This window comes from Anthonomus grandis, chromosome 9 (assembly GCF_022605725.1).
Source record: "Anthonomus grandis grandis chromosome 9, icAntGran1.3, whole genome shotgun sequence".
NCBI classification, from domain to species: domain Eukaryota; kingdom Metazoa; phylum Arthropoda; class Insecta; order Coleoptera; family Curculionidae; genus Anthonomus; species Anthonomus grandis.
In genome coordinates, this window is record NC_065554.1 from 14,823,584 (window position 1) to 14,844,130 (window position 20,547).

At 32.4% G+C, this 20,547-nt stretch overlaps 1 protein-coding gene across 3 annotated transcripts in view; it reads left to right on the plus strand.

Moving 5' to 3' along the window:
* Nucleotides 1-20,547, plus strand: part of LOC126740116 (uncharacterized) — a 52,483-nt gene that overhangs the window by 17,710 nt on the left and 14,226 nt on the right. For 2 of the 3 annotated variants that reach the window (XM_050446023.1, XM_050446024.1), the window contains exons 9-16: nucleotides 2,368-2,617; nucleotides 2,676-2,828; nucleotides 6,588-6,777; nucleotides 8,396-8,555; nucleotides 10,732-10,868; nucleotides 11,634-11,759; nucleotides 14,704-14,862; nucleotides 18,352-18,605. In XM_050446023.1, coding sequence (XP_050301980.1) covers nucleotides 2,368-2,617; nucleotides 2,676-2,828; nucleotides 6,588-6,777; nucleotides 8,396-8,555; nucleotides 10,732-10,868; nucleotides 11,634-11,759; nucleotides 14,704-14,862; nucleotides 18,352-18,605 — 1,429 coding nt within the window. The remainder of the gene's footprint in view (nucleotides 1-2,367; nucleotides 2,618-2,675; nucleotides 2,829-6,587; nucleotides 6,778-8,395; nucleotides 8,556-10,731; nucleotides 10,869-11,633; nucleotides 11,760-14,703; nucleotides 14,863-18,351; nucleotides 18,606-20,547) is intronic. The other variant, XM_050446025.1, reaches the window with a different exon arrangement.

The window sequence follows — 20,547 nt, forward strand, 5'->3', positions numbered from 1 at the left end:
AATCCGATAACACTATTAAAATTTTTCCAGGAAATAGAGGTAAATCTAGTGTTATAATTGACCCCACATACATTGGGTATTTTAGCCCAATTACGCGTCCATTAAATACGTTTTGAAGATATTCCCTGACTTGCTGTGAATTGTGCGCAGGACAGCCATCCATTTGAAACTAAATCTCATTTTCAGGTGCAACTTCTTCCAATGCTGGTCCCATTTGATTTTGTAAAAGTTCCAAAAAGGCGTCTCTTCCCAAATATTTTTCCAAAAAAAAAGACCCAATAATTTTATGACCAAAAATATCCGCCCAAATATTTACCTTTTGATGGTACTGGGTCCTTATAAGAATATATCTGTGTTTGTTTTTTTACTCCAGTAAAGAAAATTTTGAACATTTGGCTCATTATTTGAAGTAAAGGTAAATTCGTGCGTAAAACAAACCTTATGTAAAAAATCCTTGTGGTTATTCGCCCTTTCATAACTTCAATTTCACCGCCTTCCCTTAGCTCTTGATGTTTTTGATATTTAAAGGAATGGTATTTGTATTTTTTTAATGTGTGCAATACTGTACTATGATCTTTTCCGATAACTTCTCCAAAAGTTCTGTTGCTAATTCTTTTATTTTTCTCCCTCTTTATTTTTTTTAAGCCTTACATAAAAAAAAATCATTATATCTCAAATATATTATTGTAATTAGGAATTAGTGAACTTAATTGAATTAAACTACGAAAGGCGTCGTTAAGGTGTAAGTTTCTTCGAAGAAATAAACTGATCAAAAAAAGTTAAGGATATTGTAAATTGTTTAGGTTTCGGAAAAAATTAGACTTACATTTACTTTCATTCAATTTTATTATTAGTCAAAAAATATACTTATGATTTACAGGAGTTTAAATGTTTTAAGTTCTGTAATTATGTAACTGTTGCTTTGTTTGCGTGTTTGTTTATATACTAGCCATCTGAAAAAGTCTCAAATCCGAGACGAAACGTCATGCTGTACCAATAAAAACAAGTAACGAGAAAGTGAGGCTGTATTTTTGGAAACCTTTTATTTAGAAAAACTATACCCTCGGCCTGGAACCTTTACTCCAACTTTTCTCTAATAACGTAACAAAACAGTAGATTGTCAAAAAGAAAAAACATTAATAACGATCGAGGGTATCGCATAAATGTGGAAGATGTTGGCTCGGTGATCTGCGGTCCTGAACTAGAGGTTGGTGGGCAATTATGGCGCCCTTCCGAGCATGTTCAATACAGCTTAGATCTTGGGAGAGCGAGGGTATTGCCAAATGATTAATTTAATTAAATGCTAGCCCTTCTTGTACTCTATGCGTGCTTATCATCTAGAAATCTGAAATTGGTTTCTTTATTCTAACGATAACCATTTACTAATTTATCAATCATGTCGCGGGCATCAATTACACTTTTCATGGTACCTTTACAAACGTACAACTCCCGTAAAAAAATTCCACTCCAGACTATTTTACCTCCACCTTCAAATGGATGCATTTCTTGAACAAATCGGTTATAACTCTTGAATTTCTTAGACTCGAACTGTACGTCTTTCAGGAGGAAGACAAAAGCGGCTTTCAGCTCTGAACATCGCAGTACGCCATTTATTATTCCAGTTGTCTTATTACACCAAAGAAAACCTTGAGATTTATGGGCTGCGGTTGGAGGGCGTCTTATAGGTCTCTAGCAACGTAAACCTGCTTTATTTAAACGGTTTAAGACTGTCCGAGGTGTAATACGAATTCTGCTGGCAGCGAAAACATCCTGGCTGAGCACCGTGCAGTTTATTTTAGGATCCATCCAGCTCCTCTTACTAATCTTCAGTCCTCCCTAGCACTTGCCGATTTTGGTCTGCTCTCCCTAGGCCTGTTCATGGCAGATCCAGTCTCATTAAATCGGGTATGAAGTCGGGAAATTACACTTTGAGAGACATTAAACCCATTAGCCTCATAAATCTCTCACGCACCTCCAGCAAGCAACCCAATAGCTTGATTCATTAAATGTGACATCATTTATATTGTCGTAAACATAATAACCACAATATCGCAAACTGCCTTTTAGCAACACACAAATTCAATTAATTCTTACAAAAATAGAATCTGCATATTTTGTGACAATGCTGTTTTTCTGTTTGAGTACAATTTTATATGTTTACATACCATAATTCTTTTAAACGCAAATGACAGCTATTAATAGCTATACCACATTTTTTCTAGATTTCTTGTGTATAAGCTTCTTCTTTTCAATTATGGAGCATATGAGTATTTCTTGAATGATTGAAATGACGTGTGAGTTGAAGTGACGTAATACATATTAAATAAAATAGGTAATTTACAGAAGCTTATGTGATTTCCTTAATAGCTTCAATGAGTCCTATCTTCGCAACGATCCTGCTTCAACCGGATTTAACTGGCGACGCGAAAGTTTTAACGAAAATTACCTTCGCGGAGACGTTCAGGGAGGTGGAGGAGGAAATGCTCCGATGAATCAAGATTCTGAAAGGAGAAGATCATTACAGGAAGGAGAAGAAGCTGGTTCGCCGTTTGTTTCTATGCCGGCCATTCCTGCCGTGTATTTGGCTGCGGATGGGGAGGCACAACCGCTGGAAAAGGTTACATTCAATCTATCGGGTGGTTTAAGGAAGGCTAATTTTCTAAATTATTTTGCAGTTTGGTGAAATGGATTTGGATCAGAGCGACGACACTTGCTCGTTAGCTATTCCGTCATATTCCACTGGATATAGTAGTTGTTCTTCAAGTGGTGATCGGTATTTGACTATAAGAAGGCATACAGTGGGTCCAGGTGATCCGGCTCATGAACAGGTTAGTTATTTGATTACAGGTCTTTTTAGTTTTTGACAGTATGTATAGTAAAACTCTTTAAATTTCAGTAATTTTTAGATAACATACTTATGATGAACCTATTTTTTTTCTAAATTATATTATTATCAGTGGTACCAAAATTTACGTTTTTAAATTCATTCTTAAATAACATTTTAATCTTTGCATTATTGACAAATTAAAAAAATAAAATAATTATCATCATTAAAATTGTATGGCTACAATTTATGGCATAATGATTTTTTATTATGAAATTAAGAACTATCGCCCAATTACTATTATGAGCTCTATTTCTAAAGTCTTGGAATTGATTATCTTTGAGTGCCTATTTAGTGAAATACCTAGTCGCATTAAGGTCGCGCTGGTTGACATGAAGCAACATGGGTTATTGCCCAAAAAATCAACTTTCACTTTCACTCTTTCACAAAAGAATCTTGTCTCATTCTCCCAATATGTCCATGAATCTATTAATGGAAAATCCCAGGTTGATATCTACACGGATATGGAGAAAGCATTTGATATAGTGAGACACTGTAGAATCCTGAAATCTATATCAGACTTAGATGTGTCTCCTTCTATTACTTTCCTAATTCAGTCATACCTCTGTTGTAGGTTTCAATATGTTGAAATTAAAGGTTTGAAGTCGTGTATCTTTAAAAGTACTTCTTGTATTTCACAGTGCTCCAATCTTGGACCACTCTTGTTTTTGGCTGCTGTCAACGGTCTGACTTGCAATATTAAACATGCAAAGGGATTATTGTTTGCCGACGATTTCAATTGTTCCCTTCAGATTCAGTCTGAGAATGATTGTCAGGCGTTGCAAGATGAATTTTGCGAGATGATGCGAATTAAATAGCTTCAGATTAAATGTCCTGAAGTGTGCTTGTATGTCATTCACCCTAAATAGTAATTCCATAGTTTTTAATTACACTTTTAAAGGTGAACAACTTCAAAGAGTACTCCAGTAGAGGAATCTAGGAGTGATTTTTGACCCGACTCTTTGATTTTCTAAACATATTTTATCTTAAGTAGAAAATGCCCAAATAATTTCTGGATTTATAGTTAGAACCACCAAGGAGCTAAGTGTTATAATTAGTCTCCATCTTTTTGATAGCTTAGTTTTGCCAATCTTGGAATAAGGGTCCATTATTTGGTCTCCCCAGTATAGTATCTGGGTAGCAATGGTTGAAGGCGTTCAGAGAAGGTTCTTGAAGTGCATGTTTTTTGGAAATTTGGTATATATCCCCAGAGAGGTTGTGATAATGATCATTTGTTGCAGGTTTTTGATAGACTGTCTCTGAGTAAAAGAGGAATTAGAATATTTTTGTGCACTCTTTTCAAAATACTGAAAAACAAAATAGATTGTCCTGAGATTCTTAGTCAGTTACCTTTTGCTTTAAACAAAATTAACACTCGCCATCCATTAGTTTTTTATCTGGCTTATCTACGAACCAAGCTATATAAAAATTCTCCTATTTATATAGTTTGTGAATATTTTAACTATATGCTTCTGATATTTACATTGATTCAACTAGTCTAAATCAGTTTAAAAAAATAATACTAAATAAACGAAAACAGAACTGAACTGATCAGTGATGTGTTGGGTATTTGTTATTGTATTTTATTAATGTGGATAATTTCTGCGTTATTATGCGCATTGCGTATTTGCTCATTTTTGTATTCCCTTTTATTATTTATTTCAGTACTTTTTATGGTATGCTAAGTTAGTCTCTGTAAGTGGCCTTGTAGCTGTTGATACTTGTAGCAAATAAATAACAAATAAATAAATTATTGCTATTGGCCATGCTCTTCTTCATTTTCATCGATCAGTTGAACCTGCGCTTGACATCATCTGGCAGAAACTTAGTGTTTGCTGTTTGATGCGATGACTTAGAATGTTGAAACTCTGAGTTTTCATGAGGTATTCGCGTAGACTCTAATACTGTGGCAGGTTGGGGTATTGATAAAATGCTAAATTGTGGGGAACTTGATACAATGACTGAGCTTGCAGAGAATGATGTAATCGAAAATTGACCCATCAATAATTTAAAGCAGATATTATCAATCGCATTCTGAGCAGATCAAAGTTGGATCTATCGCTATCTTTAAGTTTATTAGCAATATGCTCCCCGTAAACAATATATTCGTCACGTTTTGAAGCATGTCGGCAAGCGTTTTCATAAATTTATAACCTTCAACTGCATTTGAATCATCAACTTTTTGTAAGTTCTTTAGTGGTGGTGAAACAAATTCGTTTCTTTTTATTGGTAATGTTCTAGACTGATCGACAATGTTTTTCTAGGGATGAATTTCACTTGCATAAGTTTTATCTTTAATAAGGCTTTGTGAATTGTCTTTCATCACATTATGGACGGTAAACATGTTCAAATTATTGTAGCAGCACATAGAGGAAGCTTTTATTTTAATTATAAGAAGACAAACACAGTATTGTGATGTTTCGTCATTGCAGACGCAAATTATAATGTTTTATGTGCTGATGTTGGATGTCAAGGGCGAATATCTGATGGCGGAGTTTTGAAACATAACACCTTTTATAGAAAACTTACTGAAGAAAGGTTTCAACCCCATCAACCATTGTTTGGAAGAAATACGACGAATTACTTTAACGACAAACATTATAAAGCCATATCTTGGTCAGTTACCTGGTTCGAACAATCCCAAACGAATTTACAATTATACACATTCTAGAGCAAGAAGAATAATTGAAAGGGAATTGTATCTTCAAAATTCAGAGTTTTTACTTAAGCCTAAATGGCATAAGACCTAAACAAAGTAGAACTGGTTAAATGTTGAACTGTTGAAATCATCAACACTTATTTCCCACCAAGAGCTTTTGGCACTGAAGATCTCAATAATAATTTAATTATCCCAGGTTCGTGGAGACAAGATGTCCAAAGAGACTAATTGTCTGGATTGCAAAATGTTGCAAGAAAATCACCAGTTACAGGGCAAGAAATACGAGAACAATTCAAAGAATATTTTGTATCCCTGCAAGGCTTTGTACTTACCTATTTTAGTAAGTGTTTAAATAAAGTTAGAGTTTAAAATTATTCAAAGCAAAATTTTTTACCAAGATATCCGATCGGGAAGTCAAATGGATAAATAACAACACGTATTCAGTGTAAAAAATATATTCATATTATTTGCCTAGCGGTTTCGGCCGTAGGCCATCGTCAGGGCTATTATTTGTGACGTGCTTCGCCCATTCAACTCGATACAAGATATCCGATGATATGTTTTGCATAATATTAACATTGTCACATTACACTTAATAAATCCGTATTTATTTCAAGATATTTTTTGAAAACCGTTGCCTTACTTCCTAATAATTATAAAATAATTAAAAAAAATTAAGAAAAACCCACGTTACTTCAAAAATGAGAGAAATATTATCGTTTTAGTGCCTTAATACATAATTTGTAGGGAAGAAGACAAAAACAAAAAAGAATAAAATATTAATAATTACAAGCGCTACTGACAAATGAAATAAACATTTGCCCCAAACGCAGCCAGAGTTCTTCGATGTCGAATATAAAAACATGGGTTTGACAATTGGCATTTGGGAAACCAAAAACCTAAAACATTCATTTAAATATTTTTAAACAAATGTTTCAATGTTGGCTGGCAAATGTATGTAGGACTGGACTAGGCTTTAAATCAGAGGAAATTCTCTATATGATGCATTCTATATATGTATAAATTAAGGTTTTTTTTATACAGGTTCTGGAAAACCATTATTTGGGTCAAATGGCGCCCCAAGATCCAAACGCCACCAAAATGTTGCCCAGTACAAATCTTCACTTGCCCATGTTGGGACAGCAGAATCCGCATTACTTTGGCGGTAAAGATCCACATTTATTGAAACCTCCAACTGTCTTAAGCGTGGGCGGATTTGGTAGAAGAGCTTCAGGTAAGTTTTTTTGCTTATTCATCGTTGTAATTAAATTATTGTATAGCTTTTTTTTTAAAGATGTTATATGTAAATAAATATTGCTACACAGCTTTATATTGGTAAGCTTTTGGTCGTAGGTTGATAAATACTTACCACATTGCCATAAATCAAAAATAAGCTAGGCGCCACTCAATTTAAATTACAATACCTTTTAATTGTTTGGAGCCACTTGAATTGAAACATTAACTCACTATTTAACTTTTCTTACCTACTGAAACGGTATTTTGAATAGAACAACACTTTTATATCAGGTTTTAATAAGCTTTATTATAAAAAAATCCCAATCAAATATGTACACAAAATATATGAAATAACTCTTCTGATTCCGAAATGAGAATCAAAGTAAAAATGCATCGAAACCCTTTTTATTTTGTTTTATACCGCATAATATCGATTGTCTTTGGCCAAAGAGTAAATAGATACTGCATTTGAAAAAAACAAAATATTAAAGAATTAGTAATCACAATTGTTTCACATTAAATATTAAGATTTAGAAAATAATTGCTTAAGTTTTAAATATCGGCAGAAAAGTTTTAAATAAATGGTGTTATAGTAATAAAAGTTTTAAATAGATAATGGGTGAATCTTGATTTTAAACAAAATTTTAATATTATAAGAATGATAACTGGCCTTAAAATTCCTCTGATTGGAACTAGGTGATCACCATGGGGGTCACTTCGAAAGGTATAGCTGAGTTTTAGTCAGGTACGTGAGCTAAACCAGGGTAGAGCTGTTGGCGATCAGTGGACAAAAGCCTTCTTATAATCACCGATATTATAGGTGTATAAAAGAGGTTATAAACGAAAATGGATAAAAAGAGTTACCCCAACCATAAAGGTTTTGCACAAAAGAAAGTTTCGAGAACACGTGACACGTGATTATCGAATTCTTATTTTCCTATATGTGCATTTAAAAGATTTTAAGAAATATTCACTCGGCGGTGTTAATAAATATTGATGATACTTCTTTGAGACATAATTAAATTAAAAAGAGCCTCAAAATTGAGCCATTTAGAGAAAACACCCGAAAAAGGTCTTCAAAGTTGTCCCTTTCACCTGCCCGCAAAGTGAAAAGAAAGAAATCGTTCCTGTTAAAAACATTGTTCAACCGAGTGACATATGACAAGGCATGTGTAAATGACGGATAGTGATCGTGACAAGAATCAGTTACAAGTATCTCACAACGCTTAAACTTGAAATGACCTCGAAGCTTTGTATCGATTTTTATTAAGTAGAACAAACGCAAAACTGGGTCAGTAGTGCGGGTTAGGGCGAGAGTTTGGATTATGACATAATAATAGGACTATAAAGTATTTAAATGTGAAAATAAATAATAAATAAATTTAGTAAGACTAGTCTAAAAAATAAAACTCTACAATTGCAATCATTTAATGTGTGACAGTTCGCGTGTGCTTGTATTTTTATAAACCTTATTTCATCTTACTATTTACATTTATCAATAGTGTGGGGCACCTTGTGTCCCTCCACTGCGTGTATAATATGTAACAGCTAGTTTATTTTTACCTCATTATAAGGAGTGCAATGGAATTTCAAGAATCCTCATAATAACATTTTAGATGGTGGTGCTAATTTACACATGAGTTGGGGTGCACCCGGATCCCACGAGCAGCTGTCGATGATGTCGACCAGTTCTAGTGGCAACCCGAGCAGTTTAAGCAGCGGCACCGGCACTCAACCTTTGGATCCCAGTCAGCAATTTGATGACTTAGCTACTAGGTAAGTTCATAATTAATAATAATAAACATTTTACTTCAATCAATCTCTTATTTAACTATATTATAACAAAATAGTATTGTTAAATTGCTGGCAGTTGCTTCCCAAACTAAAATATTCTATAATTTCTGCACTTATTACTTTTTATTCCTCACTCTTTATACCCTCCCTATTTCTAATCAAATATACAGGGTTGAGATGCAATGCATATTCAGACCCATTTCTATACCACCACCATTATCCAAGGTTATATAAAAAATTATGTGCAAACAAATTAGGGATCATATTAATGAATACTGTATCCTACTAGATAGACAATCAGCATTTCATTCGGAGTATGGTTGTGCTACAGCACTGCTTGAGGTAATAGATGATAGTTGAATAGAAGTCCATATTTTGTAGGAGAATGCGTATATAAAGATAACAAATAGGGGAAGTCTTTATCTCCAAGAAAAATGCATGTGGGACACTTAGGTAAATGTATTATGCATTTCGGCTGTGTAAACAGCCATCATCAGATACTAAAATAAAGAGATCAGATAATAAAATTACCCGTTATCGGGAAAAAAACAACAATAAATTCTACAATTCTTGTGAATGAAATATTAATGTATATGTATTCATTATTATTACTATATTATACAGATTATTATTACTGAATGCGTTAAAACCAGTGCATTCAATACTTTTTTTCCTAGTCAAAGGTACCCTAGTCATAACCTAGTTGAAAATACCCTTATAGCCAAACAATGCGTATTGAGTACGCAATATATTAGCATAAAAACAAGTTTTAAAACGTGTTTTCTTGCCATTTTCTACAACAATTGCGTTCAAGTTGTTTTTCGTCATGTTGTGGGTCTATTTAATGAACAAACTTACACATACACCTTAAGTGATTTCTAAATTATGAACATTTTTTTCTTCTTAGTCGTATAATTGTGCTATTTTTACAAATTTTGCTTAATAGATTTAAGCTCTTGTTGACAAACCTTACAACGACTTTTTTCACAATTATTGTATCGAACTGTGCTTGGAACCTCTTAATATTGTGCAATACTTTGAATTGCTTAAATTTAAAAAAAATATTTTCATTTCTTATCGGCTATCAGAACAAAAGTCATTTATATGTCCTTCCTCACCATTAGAAAATGATCCTTGCCAAACCCGCCTCCTTATCCTGGCTTTTCACTAAAGTTTGTAATTTAGACCACATTAGTCTATTCCCTTTTATTTCTAATGTAAAAGTGGACACAGTAAATACCAATAATTTCATAATTAGTCATTTTACGAAATATTACTTGTTGATATACAGGGTGCTTAAAGATATGCTTATATTTAAGGGGAAGATTCTTGGATCCATTTTAAGAAAAAACATCCTATGAATGTATGTCTTAAAGGCCTTCAAATTTTTTGTCACTGCTTTCTATTAAAAAACATTTTTCTTAAACCCTCATACATTTTTGAGCAAATTTGATCTCCCGATTTTTCTTTATCCGACGCATGTTTTTCAATCAATTTCTTAAAAATCATGTACGGTATGGAGACGCTTGTGAATCAAGTAAAGTCTGAGATGCAAAAAAGGAAGAAATGGAGAAAATGCAAAAAAAAATTTCTTGTCAGATGCACTGTTCTTAATTAAAATAATTAATTGAAAATTGTTTCAGTATCGATTAATAATTTTTGAAAACATAAATCTCGGTTATTATTTAAAATATTTTTTTGTTCCCATCGCCCTGTATCTCAAAAGTTAAGACTGTTAGGACAAACGTTCATAGAAATCATCTCTTTAAATAATCGCATGTCTTTAAGGAACACCTTATATGTATAATTAATTTTGCAGAACGATTTGCAATTTTAGCATCTCAAAACACAATTTTTTTTAAATGTCTGTATGAAATGTTAATATTTTCTGATCTTGGATCATCTTTTGACCAATCAATTTTAATTTCTCTCTTGATAACTATTGTTTGATTAATAAGTCAATTTTTTTTTCCCTAAATTTAACATAAAGCCACTCCCTTTGGAGATCAGTGAATTTATTCTCTTCTATTGCAGATTCGCTCTCATTAACATATCACTTGTTTGTCCTTTGCTTCCTTGTAATCCTTAAGGCAAAAAACCAACTTAATGTAACTTAGTCTTAAAAAAAGCTATGTCTGAGTTATTTTTTAACTTTTAGGTACCTGCAAGGCCGAGGACATACTAAACGCCATACAATGGCGAACCCCGAAGACGTACATTCCTTGCAATCTGGATCGGGTTCGGGAAGCCGGACCCGTAGAACAGGGTTGCTTACTGTGATGGAACGACCACCCGGTAAGGAATTACGTTTTTATTATTAATTTTTGCGCGTGTTTTCTAGCTTGATGTCTGTTGTCCTTGCTTGTTTTATATGATTTGAGTTTAATCTGTTTGAGAAATACTATTTTCTAAAATCCTTAATAAAGTTAATCTCTTAGGCTGTCAAAATCATTCAAAATTCAGTAATTTTTTGCTACTATATTTTGTTATTTTATAAGAAATATCTTACAATATTTGACTATTGCAATTAAGATACTTCGTCGTAGAGAAAAAGTCGGATACGTACTGTCAATCTGTTTTAGTAATAACAGATTCACTTTTTTTATTACTTTTTATTTGATTTTTTTTTTGTTTTAAAAATTAAATGTTAAAATGATAAGAAATACCAATAACATAAAATATTGCACTAAAGCCAATATATAACGTTGACCTATTAATTATTATTATTTCATAATTAATATCGAATTATTATTAACATAATATAACTTAATTATTTTTACGTACCAATAGATACGACGTCTTGTTAACGATGACTTTTTAAAACCTAGTTTCGACTGTCGAACTGTTTTCGTAAATATCCAATTTGGTAAAAACGAAAATTTCACCAGTATAACTTAACCTTTTAAACGAATCCGAATTCATAATCTTTTAAAATTCATATAAATTGACAAACCTTTATGTCCCGAATGTATGGCAATTATATTTTCCACCGTTTTATGGCTTGTGCTCACTTTTTGTTTTGTTTTATTTATTTTGCATGCACTTTGTTGTAAAATGTAGTAATCCCACCCGAACTCGTGATGGAGGTCGAGGCGCGCATGAACCGTAATTATATGCCCTCTATTCTGCCACAGCGTAAGCCTAGCAGACATGTCAGGCCGCAGTTGCCGACTGTGCAGGAGTTAGGTAGGTTTAATTTATTTTTTACACTTGGAACTTTTTTGTTTTTGATGTTTTTAAGCTTTTTTTGCTGTTTAAATTATGGTTCCCCGAATGTACAGATTGATTGATGATCGATTGTACCTATAATTTTCCTGAACCAGCAAATCAAAAGTAGCAACAACTTTTATTTCCTTAGTTTAATGCGCAGTATATTATAACAGTTTTTTTATTCTTTTTTTTAATTCGGAGTGTTTTTTTTCAACCATAAATTGAAAGCACCCTGTATATTTTCAAGTGTTTATATAAACAAATTGAAGTTTCGTCTCCTTAAATTAACTTCTTTGCAAAACATTAGGGTTTGTCGGAACGTAGACTAGGACTATAATTAAACACTATTAGTTTAGTGCGACGTTTGGCCGGTTTAATTCCAGCTTCTTCAGGCATTAAAGCCGAAGAGACTGAAAATAGGGAGAAGTCTCTTTCCCTAAAATAGGCGAGAATTACAGCCTTTGTTCAAATATAAATGTAAAAAAAACAACCCAGTTTAAATAAAAAGTCCTAAGTGCCGACAAATCCTAACGTATTGGAATATATTTTTTTTAATTCCTCAAGAAACCAGATATTATGTTAATGCTCCATATGACCACCATTGATTTATAAATATTTAAAAAAAAAACATTATTTTGTAGATATATTTGTACTTATTTTTTCATTGGTCTCCAGTTTTCACAACTATTGATAACTCGTTGCCGCAGATCTTCTTTACTCTACTATACTGATGTTGTGTAACCCGATAAAGGAAAATCAAGTGGTTTGAAAAATCAAGAGCTAGGATCGCGCCAAAACCACTGGTCAGAAACCATTTCGAACGATTTTCTCAAACTCTTGTGACGGCATATTTTTAAGACATTTACCACTAACCTTCTCATTTTTACATATTTAGCACAGTTCAGTGGTTCATCTTGTAAATCAAGTCTTATTCGATTGTAAGAAGGCTACATTTTTTCTTGATATCCCATTTCTTAAGTTTACTTGATTCGAATTACAGAGACCTTCTCTAGAAAATATGTCTTCGTGTCCAAATTATTTCACAAAATAAAAGAGGTCTACTGGTTTTAGGAGCTAAATTCTATTAAATTTAAATGACATTTTGTGACAGGGTCTTTTAAATAGCGTAATATGTATAATGGGAATATAGTACTTTATTTTAAAGGGATTTTATTATAAAATCATAATATAAATTACATTTATATATTTAGAGGCACCTAGGTGACTTAAAACCTGAATGTGCCTAATAACAGGATTTTTTTTTATTATACATATTCTATTATAAATTGACATGATGCTAATGTTCACTCTACCTAAACTACCGATTCAGTATTCTAAACTAAACTTCACCTATTTGAATTCAAACTTATAGTTGAATCTACTCTTAAATAATTCTTTAAATATTCTATCATTTGTATAGATACAATTTCAGCAAGATTACTTAAATGTTTTTCTATTTACTATTTTTCTTACATCTTTTGGAATTCAATTGAGTATTTTTGGTGCAAAGTAATTTATAAAACGCTTATTTAAATATTTGTTACTCTTGGGAATTATTAAGTGCTTATTTATGTTATTGCTAGTATTATGGTTATGTGTACAGCATTATTTAGTTCCGGATTTTTCATGAACAATGCAACTTTCAAGAGGTTAACTGATCGTTAAAAATATGACAAAAACTACCTTAATATCCTGTATTATTTTCTATATCAAGGGAACTAAATTTAGGGAGATTTGCTTCAGTTAATGAAAAAGCAATATAGTGAGTTTTTGATACGTTACATTAAGTGATAATTTAAAAGTGTTTTGCCAGTTGCTTATCTTACCCACTGTTAGAATTATTAACTGGTTGGCTGTTATTTGGTGTAGAAATGAAAACACTTTTTACTAAACTACATTTGAATTGTATTAAATAAAATAAAAGAAAAATAAAACGTTAACAAAACGAAACAAATCGGCTACATTATATTATCTAATCTCTACCGCAATCAACCTTTCTTAAGTTATACTCGTGATCTTCTGCCTATTATTCCACGATGAATTTTAGAAGTTAAACAAAACAAGCGGACTCCCCTTTTTTGTCAAACATGCGGTCCAGCGTCACTACGTCCGTCTCTCTCGCTTCTCAATAGCCAGCATCTCCACGTTGGTTGGAAGAAAAGAAGGCCATAAACGAATGTAAGCTAGAGCACTACAAACACCTTTAATATAGGCTTTCGCACTTATTTTTAACGGGCATATTTAAACGCAAACACCCACTTTAAATATTGCGCTGTCTTTTACATTTTTACAAGTTTTTTAAGAAAACATTTTAAATTGAAATGAATAACATCAATGCTCCATTCAACAAAAAGCACTTTTTGCTATTTTATGGTTTAATCTTAATATTTTTATTTTTTATATAAATTTTATATTTTTTGCTATTTAATGTTCAAGGGATATATTAAACGATCCCGTATAATAAAATGTGTTTATTATGTTTGAACTCATTTCAAGTATTAATTACCTGACAATAAACATGTAGTGTAGTCAACGTAGGTGGACGTTTTTACGAAGAAAAATACAAATTATTATTTTTTTCTTGGCAGCAGATATGTTTATGAAGTGCTGCAAAACTGCTCAGTATTGAAAAGAGAATCAAAAAAAAAATAATATGTAGGATATTTCATTTAAGAAATCAGAGTTGCTGCTACTTTTTGATGTAGGTCGGAATGAAAACAATATTTTAAATTGAAAGAGGTCTGTTACCATAGTAAGTAGTTTTTTGAGAAAAATGATTTTTCTAGTTCTAGCATATTTTCATAATACCGGTTATCAATCATCCCGTATAGGAAATTATAAACTATTAGTTATACAATTACACTTTTCCAAAACCTGTGCCTTTTCTTTTGAATCAAAACAATATTTCTATCATTCGTAGGTCGTGAACAAAAATCTGAAAGATTTTCACCCGTGAGACGCGGCAGTGAAGGATCAGCGGGTCCCTTGCGAACCTTAAGCCCTTCTACACCGCAACAAGAATGCCAGAGATTGCAGAGAGGCCTTCAAAACAGGTCGAGTCCACCAAGATCCATTCCAAGTAAGAAAAAAAAAGTATTTTGCAAGTAAAAGTATTCTGAACTTGATTAAGGTTAACCATTCTTAAGTTAGCAGGATTCAATTGTCAATAGAAATAATTATTTTGAAACCCTAAGAGTCAATTTATTTTGACAAATACACACATTAAAATTGTCTAGGGCCAAAAAAAAAAGGCGTTTTATTTTTAGTTTTAATTGTGTTTATTATTTGTTCGACATTCCTTTGAACATACCTTATGGCATTCATCATATTAAGCAGTCCTGGATTTACTTTTTTTTTTTCACCAGGGACAGTCGGGGCAAGTGCCCAGGGCGGCAGAATTTTGAGGAGCGGCAAATCTCAAGAAAGAAAATAAAATATTTTCAACGGTTATACTTATAAATTACCATGAGGAATGTTTACTTGTCAAATATAAAGAGTAAAATTTGCTTTAATGAAGTAATTGCGAAGATATCATCGAACAGTTTGCAACACAAAAAGTCGCGTCTTTCGATGAAAACGACACGCTCATATACATCTTTAGATTTCTATAGCTGTCAGATCGTTTTTCGAAACAGTTAATAATATTTTCATTGTCTACATGATCAAACAAGTCTGTTATTAAAAATCCGTCTCAATTTGCAATTGTATTAAATACCACATTTTACATCTTTCAATTCTTAATAAAAAGTATTTTTCTCCTGTTATTTTATATATTTTTGTCTTAACCTCCATTCGTGATAAAAAAAAAGACGAAAGAAAATTATGTTTAATTGGATACAAATTAATTTTTAAAATAAGGATTTTACCAGTATTTTAATATGATAGTTTTAGATAATTTGCAATCTAATATTCAACAAACCAGCTTGACTGACCAGCAACAAATAACAAACCTCAGCATACGATTTTACCTACCCTAGCTTCGCAAGCTAAAATCACTTAAAAAAAAAAGGGCGGCATTTTTCACAGTGCCCAGGGTGGCATTATTTGTAAATTCGGGCCTGATATTAAGTTATTTTTGTTGATATTAAATAGCATTAAATTCTTCAAGGCATATTTGGTAAACTGAAAAATGTATTCAGTACAATTCTTGCTGCGAGTGTAGTGAGAATTTGTTTTGATTATGAGTGCAACATAGTCATTATACAAAGGCAAGTTCTTGATCGTGAAATACAGTTACCAGCTGTTGGTGTACCAGGGTGGTACCAACATCTTTAACGTCGCAGAAGCTGTAAATTTTATCAACAGCACTATAGGAAAGTTGTGACAGAGATTTGAAGAGAGTGATGTGAAAAAAAGACATACTGGTCCAACAAGAGCAACAGAAGCTTTACATGTTAGGTTTATTCACCTTCACGCATTCTATTACTGCCAACCAGCAAGTGAACTTCAAAATGTTCATGACGTTAGTATCATTGAAGGGATTTTACCAGCATATTGGGATCAATTGGAACTCACTCTTCATCCATCTACTACAAAGTCAAAGTCAAAATATACTTTATTTGCCAAGTTTACAAACTAGTGCTGGCTTCCTAATCCTAGAATTTATAATACTAGTATTTATTTGGTTATACAGGATACACGACAAAAACAAAATACAGAATCGATTTTGATTGTACATAGAAGCATATTTTATATAATCAAAGAAAAAACCAAAAAAGAAGAAAAGAAAAAGAGAGAACCAACATAAAACAAGAATAATAAAAAAAAATTAATCTGATCAACAGATATATAATTAATTTTAAATATTAAAATGAGTCGTTAAAATACTCTTCAATGCTGTAGTAAGCTCTCGGTAAGATTAATTTCTTTAGTTCTCTCCTAAACTTTTTAAGGTCTTTAACAGTCCTAATCGAAAAAGGAACATGATTAAATATTTTACGACTAATAAATATAGGAGAGTTTCTCGTAAATGAGGAGGTGGGGATTGGAAGAGATAAGTTGCCCACTTGACGAGTATTATGACTGGTGCAGGATGGTGGACTTTCGGACTTATGTATGAGTGTTGCGGTTTCCAATATAAAGAGTGAGAAAACTGTTAAAATTCTTTCAGCTACAAAAAGAGGTTTACAAGAGACTCTCAGACCAACACCACACAGATACCTTAATGGTTTTTTCTGAATAGTAAAAATTATGTTAGGGAGTCCCTTGAAGCACAAACCCCAAAATGGCAACCCATAACGGATATGAGAGTCTATTAAGGCGAAATAAACTGAACAAGCAAACAACCCCCCCAACTCATGCCTGGCAACCCTGACTGCAAAACAACCAGAAGAAAGTTTAGCAGCGAGGCCCAACACGTGGTTGTCAAACCTTAAACTCTTATCAATGAAGAGGCCGAGAAATCGGCAATAATCCCCACCATGTAGTGGGCTCTGCTCATCAAACAAAAAACCCTCTACATTACACTTAAAGCCCAGAACAAAAGTCTTATCAACATTGAATACAAGCTGATTGCAGATGCACCACTCTTTAATTTTGTGAAGGTCCTCTACTATGAGAGATCTGACTACTTTTTGATCTTTGTTATGCCACAGAATTGTAGTATCATCGGCAAACTGAACTACTAGTCCATGCAGTGATAGAGAGCTTAAGTCATTAACATATAATAAAAATAAAATAGGACCTAACACTGACCCTTGAGGTACACCACATTTAAGGTGTGCTATCCCTGACGAAAATCCAGATGCAACCACCCTCTGAGTGCGGCCAGATAGGTATGACTTCAACCACCCCAAAGCCACTCCCCTAAATCCGTAAAAATCAAGCTTTGACAGCAGTATTCCATGATCCACACAATCGAAGGCCTTGGACAGATCACAGAACACCGCTGCTGCAGCCTCCTTGGAGTTCATAGATAGATACACACTCTCCAAGAATCTGAAAATGGCATCCTGCGTGCCCTTAGATGGCTGAAATCCATACTGATTATGGGACAGCACATTGTATTTGGTCAAAAAAGAGACAATTCTCTTTTTTGCAAGCCGCTCAAGAACCTTGGAGAGGGTAGACAAAATTGATATGGGACGGAAGTTAGAGGGTCGGTCCAAACTACCACCTTTATGAAGAGGAATAATCATAGCTTTCTTTAAACAGGACGGGAACTCGCCTCGAAGAAATGACTGATTGATTGCCCAAACCAAAGCACCTAAAGCGCTCGCAGGCAGAAGTAACAGCAGACGTGAAGAGATACCATCGGAACCTGAAGACCTATGATTCTTCAAGCACTGAATTCACACTACAGAATTCGGTGCTTTTCTATAATTTTTTTTATTTTGAATTTTTGATATTTTACTTTTTTAAATTGTCATACAATATTGATCTCCTGGTATACTACAATAAGTTTTTGTCTTTTTGATAAATTTATGTCGAGCAGTTTTCCAAATGAATTCAGATGTGCTTAATTTCAATATTTTTCAAATTTTCATTTAATTGGATTTTAATACATTTGTCACCTATACCATTTTGATGTGTATATTTATTGGCATTAAAATTTCTATTTTCACGTTAGACTCCCCAATCCACCAAATATCCTCCGGACACCAGATAAATTCGGAGAGCGCATCACCTATTCACCAGTTTTACGGTGGTGGCACTCAAGATCAGGCAAATTTGCAAGATTATTCAAAATATGCGGGTATACGAGATCCAACCTTGGGTTTGCCGCCTGAAACTTTTGTACCTGGGGCTTTAGGGGGATACGACAGGAGCGCCTTGCATGGGCCTACAAATTATGGTGGACCGACTACGCAGTCCTATACCCAGGTAAGTAAGTATAAATTAAATATGAAATATAAATTGTTTTTGTCTCTGGAAAATATACATTTTTCGTAGACACATTTTCGTATCAAAGGAAAACATCAAAAAAAAACAATTATCCGAAATTTTTTAAAATAAGGGTAATTAAATAGTGTTAAAAATAAAATAGTGTAAAAGTAAAAATTAAAGTCGAATCTCATTAATAGTTTTATCAAATACATCTTTAGTCTTTTATTAAAATATTTAGTTATAGCACTCTAAAATCCAGTGGGAATAAGTTATAGAAACTGCCTTTTTATCTTAGGTAATGCAGCCACTTTGTCTCACTACATTTGATATTTATAGAAATTAGATTTTATTTATGTAAAAACTATATTATTGTGACAATATTTTTTGCTGATTTAAACTCAATATAAGAATACCGTCTCAATTACGAATGAATGAATATATTTAGATAGAAACTCGTATATGTATCTAAATAAAAATTATACTAAAAATCAATATCAATAAATAATGCAAGAATTAAAAATCACAGAATATCAGAATTATTTTCGTTTTTAATATTTTAATTTAATTTAACTATATTCCCATATTTACCTGCTCAGTAAAATAAACTTTTATAGTTTTATATGCACAATATATTTTTTTAAAGTTTTACCCTAAACTCTCTTACTGATGACACACTTTTAATACTAATGGCAAATGCTTAAAATCAATAAAAAATAAATCATTGATTCTTCTTGTGGTTATAACCAATGAATTTCTCTCCTCGAAACAATAAATTCCTTGAAATATTTTGGAAACATTGCCTTATTTAACTTAAAAATGAAAATTATCGATCGCAGTTGATCCCGAAAATAATTCTCAATTCCTGATTAAGTAAAATTAAGAACTCTGAATAGATGCTTTATCTGCAGAGCATATGAGTTGCGTTGAATGATGGTTTTAAATATCGGTATCATTGGAAACACTACTGTCCATATACAGTGCCATGAAAGGAACAAATTCATTTAAAATTAAGGTGTTTTTTCTTCTGTTAATTTTTTGGACACGTCCATTAGCATTGCGCGTTTTTTGCAATAAAAATTTTTTCTACAGGGTACCTCAAGTGGAAACTATTGCGTCAACATTTATTCTTTTAAATGGAACACTCTACATTTTACATTTCTACATTATATTCTGTATACTTTTTGTATAGATAGCATACCATATGCATAAAGTCAGTGGTTTGTCAAATTTGACGGAATAGACTAATGAAACACGAAATTAAAAAATGAAAATGTATAATGAAATATTTATTGGAACTGATGTAAAATTTGTTGTCCATTTGATTCAATGCGTCCTTTGCAATGAATTCAATTTTATATAAATATCATTCAGATTATTTCACAGTAAGACAAAATTTACACAGTTACAGCCTAAGAAACATTATAAGACTTCAAATACCGCTGAATAGAACTGATTTTTTGTTAAACTCTAAAGTATACAACTTAATAAGTTCATGCTCACTTTTAAGAAGAAATACGAGGCTTTTCTGTTAGATTAATATATACCTTTATTGTAATGTTAAGTAATGAATTTAGCATGAAGTAGTATTGTATTAGAACTACTCACTAATACTGTATTTTTCAAGTAGCATGGAGCAACACATGTGAATGTAATACTTTGTGGTTGCATAATACTCGTTTATTTATTTACTTATTTATTTAGATAAAATTTAGTTGCTCAACATACAGAGCGCTTAAAAACTAAAAAATTATCAGCAAAGAATGTGGCTTCACCAGATTAACAAAAATATTCTGATGATGGTTTCTGTTTAATACCAAATCTTATTTATGTCTGAATTCCTAAATATTATGGTATTAAGTCTTTTAGAGTATTAGAATGAAACAAATGATTTTAATAAAGATTACAGCAAAACATTTGAAGAAAACTTCTAAAAAGTGAT